A 10,261-nucleotide genomic window follows, 5' to 3' on the forward strand; every position below is an offset into this window, starting at 1 on the left:
GATCTTGGTTCACTGCAACCTCCTCCTCCCAGGTTCAAGCAATTCTTCCACCTCAGTCTCCCAAGTAGCTGGGACTACAGGTGTGCACCACCATGCCCAAGTAATTTTTATACTTTTAGTAGAGACAGGTTTTCACCATGTTAGCCAGGCTGGTCTCCCACTCCTCACCTCAAGTGATTGGCCCCCTCGGCCTCCCACAGTGCTGGGATTATAGGAGTGAGCCACTGCACCTGGCTACATGTTCTATATCTATTAATTCCCATATCTAAATTCTTGGAGACCTCAATCTCATGTTTATAGTATCCACTGATTTTCACACAGAACTGTTTTCTTGCAGGTCAGGTAGTCTCGGACTTTGTTGATCTGAATCTGTGAAAACCTGGTGACGTTAATTGAGGAAACTTTCATCTAGAGGAGAGTTACATTTGTTTATTTTGGCAGTCAAAGGGTACTTACAAACTGGGGTCACTTTAGACATTTCTAGGATCCCAGGCTTACTCCAGGAGTTTCAGGTGTGATCCCCTGTTCTGCTGCCAACTCAGGTCTAAGTCTCCTGATCCCAGCACTGCTATGGGTTACCCAGTGTTTCACCTGTGCTTCCTGCTTGGTTCCCCACTTTGATTTTAGCTCATGAGTTATTTTTTTCTTTTGGAGATTTCCTTTATTTCCTAAAGTTTATCAAAACAATATATTATATAAAACAATACAGTGCAATACTCTTTTTAATGTCATGATTTCATAGCAAGAAGGCCCTTCAGACAATTTAGTTTCCTCCTATGTGAAAGTCTAGACAATATTTTCCAATTTCTCTTTCTTTGCTTTCTCTCTCTTGTCCTAGATTTTTTAAAATTATGATCTCTGGGCTTCAAGTCCTCTTTCCTCAGTAATATTCCTGAATAACAACAATATCAGCAACAACAAAAATAGACACTATTTATTGAACATTTACTATATGCTAGCAAAATCTAAGTACTTTATAAGCATTATTTTGTTTAGTAGTCACAGATTCCTGTTATATGATTGAGAAACCTTTGGATTAAAGAAACTATGCTTGCAGAGGATCATACAGTTCATATGTGATGAATGTGGGATTGTGCCTTTTTCATACCTTAAATACATGCTCATAACTAAAGTGTTTTATGTCTTCTCCTGTATACCTCTTAACCTGTTCTGGCCAATGAGAATTGTTCCATTGCTGTTCATAAACATCTGCCCACAAGTAGTCTGGCTTTTTCTCTGCTCAGTATGACACATTCACATTGTTATTTGCTCTAGTAAATGGGCTGCTGTCAGTAGGAAATTTCAGTAGAAAAAATTGGTTTCTCATGATATGTAGAAAGTCAATTGTCCAGGAGAGTAGCAGAGGTCAGTTACATATAGTCTTACTTTCTGACACTCCTCAACCTAACTGGATATTTCCTCCCTCAATAAATACCATCAAGCTTACTTCCCACACCATTAATTTTTGGGTTAGTACTATCTAGGGAGCCAATAGGGAGCGGAAATTGGTTGTTTTACCTGCACTTTTTATATGTTGACCATCTTTCTCCTTATTGCACTACAGCCAATCTCAGATTTTTCTTGCTGCTTAAGACATCAGTTAAGTCAATAGCAGACTTTACTGCCCTTTCCTTCCTGATGACAATACAAGAGTGATTGAATCACAAGCCCAGACTCTCCAGTGGCAAAGGGCAGAGATTGTTTTAAGCTCTAAGCAGGAACACAAAAACAAGACATTTAAACAACTTTTTTTTTTTTTGCAGTTTCTGATTAGAGGATGGAAGTTCTTGTGTTTCTCAACCACATTGATCCGCCTCTTATTTGTTACCTGGCTATGTTCAACAAGAAGCCCAGGTGGGATTCAAGAGGAGCTGTACAGCAGGAGCAGATAGGGAACACCTGAGAAGACCAAATGATTTACTAAAAACTCATTGGAGATAATGAGGAGGGTAGTAACAATAACTCAACGCATACTGATTGTCCGCTGTGTTCCAGGTACTGCTCTGAGAGCTTTATATTCATTGTCTCATTTAATCCTTAAGATCCTCTGAGATGACGATACCATTATTGTGCTGATGTTATAGATGAGAATACAGGGTCTTTTAACCACCAACAGACTTCCCAAGTTACCCAGTTGTATGTTATGGAGCTGGATTAGAACACAGGCTAACTACACAACCTGCAGATTCAACTGCATTCTTATATATGTATAGCTCTTCTTCATTGAATGACAGAAATAAGAGATTGTTATTTTTGATGTTTACTACCATAAAACTGTTGTCAGTCCAAATGGTGCCATAGGGGAAATCATTCTTTTAAATAGAAACATCTCAAACAGTCATATAATATATAGGCTCATACCTTTTTTAGAAGAATGAAAGGAAGCTGCCACAGGTGGTATATACTGTTCCACGTGAGACACTTTAATTCATATATAGAGCTCACATTATACCTGATATGCATTGTTTTGGGGAGATCAAGTTTGTGATTAGATTTCAACCTTGATTTTAAAAATTGTATTTGTATAAGTTTGTGAGGTACACATGTAATTGTGTTATATGGGTATACTGCATAGTGGCTTTTAGTGTATTCATCACCTGAATGGCATGCGTTGTATCCATTAAATAATTTTTCATTATCCACACCCTTCCAGTCCTCAACCCTTCCACGTTCCCATTGTCTATTACTCCACACTCTACATCCATATGTACTCATTATTTATCTCCCGCACATCATTTAGCTCCCACAGACAGTACTGTCCTTCTCCATACAATAGTGTAATTCAGAATACTTGCCTCTAGAGGGCAATGCTTCATTGTGAAGTACCAATTATTAACCGTGTGACATAACCTGGATTAAACGTACCAAGTTGAAAGAGAAAAATAGATCACACTTTCGTAACTTTGCAGACCTGGCCTTTGATCGGATAGAAACGTTAAAGAAATAAAAGAAGTTGTCTGAAATGTTTTTCATTAATCTAAAAGGATTTCTTTTTACCTCCTTCTTAGTATCCATGAGACAGGAGACTAAAGGCTGGTAGGAAAAAGAGTAAAACGTTCTGACAGCATTTTTTTTCCCCAAAGATACAGGAAGAAAAAGTTAGAGACAATATATGCAAAATGAAATATTTTTTCTAAGTTTAAAGCTTTCTTGAGGGTAAAGAATAATTAGATCCACTGAAAACAAATGCTTTCTGGTAATTGATAACAGCAATTGAAAATAAAAGGATTATTCTGATATTTGGCAATTTGAAGAGGCGCGATACCTACCATAACCGATAATTCCAATCACACCGATCATGAAGACCCAGAAGAGGCATCCAGCTATGAACCTCAGAAGTATCAAAAATATCCAACTAAGGACCATGGCGATGATCAGGCCACTAGAAAAAACCCACAACAAACACAGTGGTCAAGTGTGCTAAACATAACATATTACAAACATCAAGACAAAACTTTTTTTCTATTCAAAATTATTCTCAAATTCTTTTATTTTACCTGGCTATAGAAACATTAATAATGTTAAAAAGCATAAACAATGATTTCCATTAAGACTTTCATATGAAAGAATAGGACCATCAGAGACTTTATACAGAACTCATCTTTTTGTACCTGGGTAAACTGAGGTCTAGTATCAGTCATTGTTCAAGGAAAAATACAATTTCTCCAACCTACAATTTTTATTTATTAGCGACAGTTGCCATGTCTTATTTTTTCCCTTCCTGCCTACCTACTAGGTCATAAATTGTAAAATATATTCATGATGAATTTGTTCTGTTCCATTTACTTAGTGACTGGTGTGATATGGCTATCTAGAAGTAAGAGAATCATTTTGGGGCAGAAAGATAAGAAAAATAACTGGCCATCCCTGGAGCCCATGATGCTTTAGTCATTATCACTATGGTCTAATTATCTCTAGGAGTTTGTGATGCCTTACATCATGCAGACATCTATTCCAAGTCCCCAGTGATCTGTGGGCCCTTACTTGGAATCGTGATAAGGCTTCTGCGTCTCCAGGGAGATGTGACTTTATCAAGCAATTAGCAGCATGACTATTTTCTGTCAGTTTTAATTTCTTCTTAGAGCTTGACTGAACTACTAGAGAAGCTTCTTTTCCTCCCATATACCCACATTAAGGTCACATTGGAGTCTTCTGATGTAATTTCCTCAAAGAGAATTCATTAAGATCAGAAAGTTGGCTGACTCTTCTATTAAGAATTGATATGTCTGGTGCTATCTGTAAGTTTCCAAACATAGCAACAGACAGAGCATGGTATATTTATTAGGTTATTGTCTCAAGTGTTATCTTTTTATTATAAAAAATCTCAATAATTACTGTTACTGGATAGATGGCAACACAGTATTGAAGTATCAAGGTCTTGCAAAGCCTATGCTTTTAACTTTAGAAGTCATTCCCTCTTAAAATCATGGATACTTTAATGCTTAAACATTCAATATGGTTGAAAGATTATTCCATGGCATAGCCCAAAGGAAGTATTCAGAAATGTCAGAGGAAACAAAACAAAAAATAAAGCTGTTTATTCTATGTGTTTTAAATTTGTACATAAAAATTATAACCAAATACACTAGATACAAGTATATCAATACTTTAGAGTTATATTTATAAAAATAAGCAAGAGCAGAAGAATTGAAAATAAAGGGAGATGTTCATGTTTTACTCTTATGAGTAGTGCCTGGGTAGACAGGGTTTCAGTGTGCGTTTTGGGGGTGAGGTAGGCAAGATAATTTATCATAATGTACACTTGTTCAGGTAGGTATGAAAAAGCCAAATGAAGAAGAAGCATGTAAATTATCTAGTGACATTTGGGTCTGACAATAGGGGAATCAATTTAAATACTGTCAAGAATAGACTGCAATCTCTGCTGGAGATAGATCCTAGCATACTAAAATTAATTACTGTAATTGTTTAGGACAAAGCATCAAAATGAGTAAAGTCTCATAATACGATCTAATTTTACAGCTCTAAACACCACACACTAGTATCTCACACAAAATACAACTTAGACTTTATTATGCATCATATAGTTACATGCATCTATCTTGCTCCACTAGTGTTTTTATTACTGTTTCCTGAACCACATTTTTTTTTTGTGCGTCTACTATACGTTCAAGGACTCATATAGAAGTTAGGAATACAAAGATGAGTTAGACATAGTTACCATTGTAAGTTCATGCTTTATCAGAGGGAAAGGGCCAGGTAAATAAAACACAGAATGGTAGGTGCTATATGGAAGATGAGTATGTGTATTTATAGGTGTGTAAACACACACATGTACACACAACGATGGATATGAGGAACACATAGGAAGAAGTAAGTAACTACATCTGGGGAAGATAAAAAAGGTTATAAATGATACTAAAGCTGATTTTTAAAAATGAGGTGCAGTTGCCCAGGACTCAATACCAGGAAAGGAAACAGAATGTGGAAATTTACGGGATTTGATAGTCTAGGGATGGGCATGTTATTTGATATATTTAGATTATAGTGTTAACCAAGAAACATGGGTGGAGATGAATCTGAGAAACTAAGTTGGGCTAGGTTTTAAAGGGCCTTAGAAGTAACTGAAAAAGTTTTAATTTTAGTCTTTGACCATTAGGGAACCATGGAAGCTTTTAAGCACTAGAGGATGACAAAAGAGCCAGACAGTAATGACAGTCTTAAATGGGTCACACATTTACCCATTCCAGAGCAGTGACTACATTTCCTTAACTTTTCTAGGAATGCAACTCTTATGCCTGAAAATGTTACATCTCCCCCTCCTTGTTGTCTGTACATCTATATTTATGTATCACATATGTAGCTATGTAGCTTCTCATAACTACAATGACTTCTGGTTATGATGAATACCAATCATTATGTGAAAGGGATGTGTTAAAAATAGGAACTACCCTTTTGAAGTCAAGGGAGGGACAAATTAGAAAAAAGAATCTGAGAAACCATCCTGCATCCACAGTAGCATGTGATGAGAAGCACATGAATATTACAGATACGGAAGTCCTGCAGATATTGCTCCATGTGACTTGAAGTACATGTTCATCAGTACTTTTATTGTACTTTAGTCAATACAATTAAAATTTACATTCTGCTGACACTGGGCATATTTCCAAATATATTTTCCCTGTCTCACCTCATCTGAAAAATAAAATGGCAGGAACTGACATCTGAGTGAAATTTGTTATGCCACCAATACATTTATTTTATCCATGAATAAAAATAGAAAATTTGAAGAAAGAGTTCTACAAAGATAAAATCAGAATGGGACTGCAGAAGAAACATCTATGTGTTTTCACTTACATGAGAATCCAATACCAAGTTGTTGCATAGTCTTCAAACACTTTCAATCCAAGTGACTTTGCATCAAGAAGTTTATTGATACCACTGCATTGAAAGAAGGAAAAAAAATCAATTATTTTTTGATGACCGCTAAACAGAAATGTTCTTTTTATGATAAAAGGGATTCTACAAGGTGCTGTTGAAAGCATGTTTTCAGAAACCATCTATCAGTAGTGACTCTTTTCCTAGCCACAATAATACATAAAATGTCACTTCAGTAAACCTGCAAAGGTAGCTATAGCTGCACACAGACAGAACATGGTTTTCAAGAATGGTGAACAAATCCTTTTCCACTGTATGCAACATTCCCTCAATATTGCAGAAACCTCACTGTAAGAAATGAACTTAAATGATAAGATTAGCTTTTAACTTGAAAAACCCATAGTCAAGAATGAACATCATCCTTAATTCCCCTTCCTAATCCTGACAGTAAGGCATGATGGAACACATACCAGAAATTTCACAATCATCAGTGTCCAATTTGATGAATTATCAAAGTGAACACATTTATGTAACTACAACATTGTCAACCCCTTCTTCATGTGCCCCAATTGCAAAACCTCTCCCTTCCTCAAAGTAACCACTATTCTGACTTTTGTGATAATAATTTCCTAAGTTTTCTTTTTCATTTTACTAATTATATATGCATCACAGGGAGATAAATTTAACTCTGCTTGTTTTTGACTTTTATATCAATGGAATCGTATTTGTATTATTATTTTGAGATTTCTTTTACACCAATTTATATTTCTGAAAATCGCGCATGCTGCTATTATATTCTAAATCTGCAGGAACTAACTATACTAATTATACTGCTAAAGTCTTTTAGGATAAATTTTTAGAATATCTTTATTTTTAATCTATAATTCAACAACTGAGCAAAGCAGTGATATACTGTGTACATTTATGTTTGTGCACATATGTGTATGCGTGCACACAGGGAAATATATTTTCCAGTAACATGGAGCACCATGTGTGTAGAGCTGAGGGATGTGGGGAATTTACTGCATTATACTTAATACATAGAAATTTGATATGCCACCGATACATTTCTTTATGTCACACTTCAATACCTGTTGATAATGAAAGATTTAACCACTTTGAAAAGCATCATTATTCTTTCTTTCTTTTCTTTTCTTTTTTTTTTTAAAATCCCAGCTAGTCAGGAGACTGGGGAAGGAGAATTGCTTGAACCCAGAAGGTGGAGGTTGCAGTGAGCCAAGATATGGACCCACTGGTCTCCAGCCTGGGAGACAGAAAAAAGCATCATTATTCTTTCTAAATGATTCTGGGTTCTCCCTTACATGCTCTTCTTAATGAATATGTATCAAGCTCTTTAATTCACAGAAACATGTATATTTCATATATACATATATTTATGTATATGTATATTTATTTATATAGATATTTCATATATATATATAGTGACTTTTTACTAAAACCCCTAACCTGATAGGAGCTTTAGTCTTGAGTGCAATAACAAAATGCATCAAACTGAAAATCAGAATGTAAACACACATACTTCGCAGCATCCCTGAGTTCTATAACACTTCTTGTCCCTCCATTTCCATCTTGAAACACGATCTGACTTCCTATTGTTAAAGTGCCATTTTTGGTAGAGAAGTCAGGGAAACATCTCTGGAGAACTGTAAAAATAAATTAAAATTATCATAATCATTTTTCTACTTCTTTCATGATGTCCTCCCTTTCTTAAGCTTTCTGTTGTATATAATCAAATGCTTGCTAGGCATGCAAATTTCTCAATATAGATAGCTCATTGCCTGTTACTTGATGATACGATTTTCTAATGGTCCTAAGACTAGAAAGCAAATATGATCACACTCTGAAACTACACTCTAAACTTGATTATTTTACACATGGTATATTCATCAAGTAGTCATAAATAAAATGCACATCAAAGATTTTAAAAGTGTAATGATGCATATAATTCATGGCAGCACATTTTAGTAGAAAGGCCACATTAACCTGTATGACTGGATGAGTTTAGTTTTACTATTAAAAATACATATTAGGAACTACTTGAGTAAAACTTTGAAAATTGGGGATCAGCGAATAATACCTTGGGAAATAAGAACCAACTCAAACTTTAGGCTACTAAAATAACTAAATTTTTGTTTGTGAATTCTTAACAATTTGTCTCCCAGCTTTTTCATTTACAACAGTTTTTTAGTGGAGCTGAAAATGGAAATTCTGAAGCTATCAAAAGAGGCCTACAGTTTGTAGACCAGTATGATTTCTAAGAAAAGTAAAATCACTGTTCAATCTTCTATGTTCTTATTTTGATTAGAGTCTTTGCCTCTTTACAAATTTATTTCTAAAAATATTTTAAAACCCCAATTTTAAAGGAAGAAGTAAGGAAAATCAGAAATGGACCATTTTCATATATTTTTTCTTATAAGAAGCATCACTGATTTGCATAGGTTCATATGTAGTTTAAACCTGAAAATACTAAAGCAGTTGAGCTGAGGAAAGAAGAAACAGATCTCTTTAAAGCCTTTCCCGACTTCCCTGGCTTAAAAGGAATTTTCTTGTCTGCTCACCTCTAGCTTCTGCTGCACTTAGGACACAGCTGATTCCTTTACCTACCCCACCTTTCTACTTCTCTTCCCTTCCTTTCTGTGGCAAATTTGACACAGTAGCCTTTACCAGCTGCTTCTATGCCCTCAGTTTAATCATAGTTTTGGCCCCACTACTTCATGAAAATTATCCTCCCAGTGATCCCAGTGACCTCTGAATTGTCAAAACCTCCAGATATGTTTTAGTCTTCATCCTGCTTAGACCTGTTACCTAGCACAGGTCTTGGCACACAGTAGAAATAAGTCAATATTTGCTGAGGAATGAGTTAACTTTTTCGAGCCTTTGACATGGTAGATACTCCTTGGCATACTGAAACTCTCTTTTCTTGGCTTACATGGTCAGGTTCTCTCTCCTGTCCTCCCATATTTCTGTGCACTCTTTCCCTTTCTACTTCTTAAATACAAGTGTTCCTATCTAGAGGTTCCCTTGACCTTGTTTCATGTATTTTTTTCTGGATAATCTCATCCAATCTGTTAGTTTTCATTACTAAATATGTTCATTACATATTTGGAAAGTGGATAAAATATTTAAAAAATATAGAACTATACATAGACCTTCCACCTACAGTGAACTATATTAAGAATTTGGGGAATTTCTTTCCAGTCTTTCTTCTACAATAAATATTTTTTGAGAGTCAAAATCATACAGGACATGCAGTATTTTCCCTTCTTTGTTTTAATCTTACTTATTTCCTTTTATGAACTCTTTAATGAACAAATTTTGTTATCTGCATACTATTCCATTGAGTGCTATTTAATCTTATATTAGGAGGAACACAAGTTGATTGCAACATTTAATGTCTTTCTCACTAGACTATGAAGGACTATGCCTTATTCATTTTTGTATCCCCAGTGTACACTTTATCTTGTGTGACTTAGCCAAACTGTACTTGTAAGGGCAGGGACTATGTCTTATACTTTTATACCTATTATATCTTTTGTTACTAATGATTTATTTTTATCCTTTTGCATAAAAATTTATAACATTGATTTTGGGTGTGGACATTTGTTGCTAAGAGCTTCCTAGTAAGTGCTGTTGCCATGGGACCTACATCTTTGCTTCAAGGTGTTTTATGACCCAGCGAAGAGTGATGGAAGTGTGTAAGACATGTTTGGTGGTAGCTACTTCAGTGGGTATTTGACTATCTACTCAAACTAATGACTAATGCCCTTCTTCCATTTTAAGAGAAATATATACATTGTAGAAAAGTGAATAAATAGAAAAAAGAAAGAAGAGAGAAATTTCCCACGGTTTTGCCAGTCCCAAAACGACTACTTAATGTTTTGGTATACTTCTTTCCAATCTTTTT

The 10,261-nt window shown here is 35.2% G+C and overlaps 1 protein-coding gene across 2 annotated transcripts in view; it reads right to left on the reverse strand.

The window, feature by feature from the left end:
• Positions 1-10,261, reverse strand: part of SLC44A5 (solute carrier family 44, member 5) — a 428,960-nt gene that overhangs the window by 28,774 nt on the left and 389,925 nt on the right. For both annotated transcript variants that reach the window (XM_011977830.1, XM_011977822.1), the window contains exons 10-12: positions 7,877-8,000; positions 6,316-6,399; positions 3,270-3,382 (exon numbers count right to left, since the gene is read on the reverse strand). In XM_011977830.1, the coding sequence (XP_011833220.1) occupies positions 3,270-3,382; positions 6,316-6,399; positions 7,877-8,000 (321 nt within the window). The remainder of the gene's footprint in view (positions 1-3,269; positions 3,383-6,315; positions 6,400-7,876; positions 8,001-10,261) is intronic.

Source organism: Mandrillus leucophaeus, unplaced genomic scaffold, assembly GCF_000951045.1.
Source record: "Mandrillus leucophaeus isolate KB7577 unplaced genomic scaffold, Mleu.le_1.0 Scaffold103, whole genome shotgun sequence".
NCBI lineage: Eukaryota > Metazoa > Chordata > Mammalia > Primates > Cercopithecidae > Mandrillus > Mandrillus leucophaeus.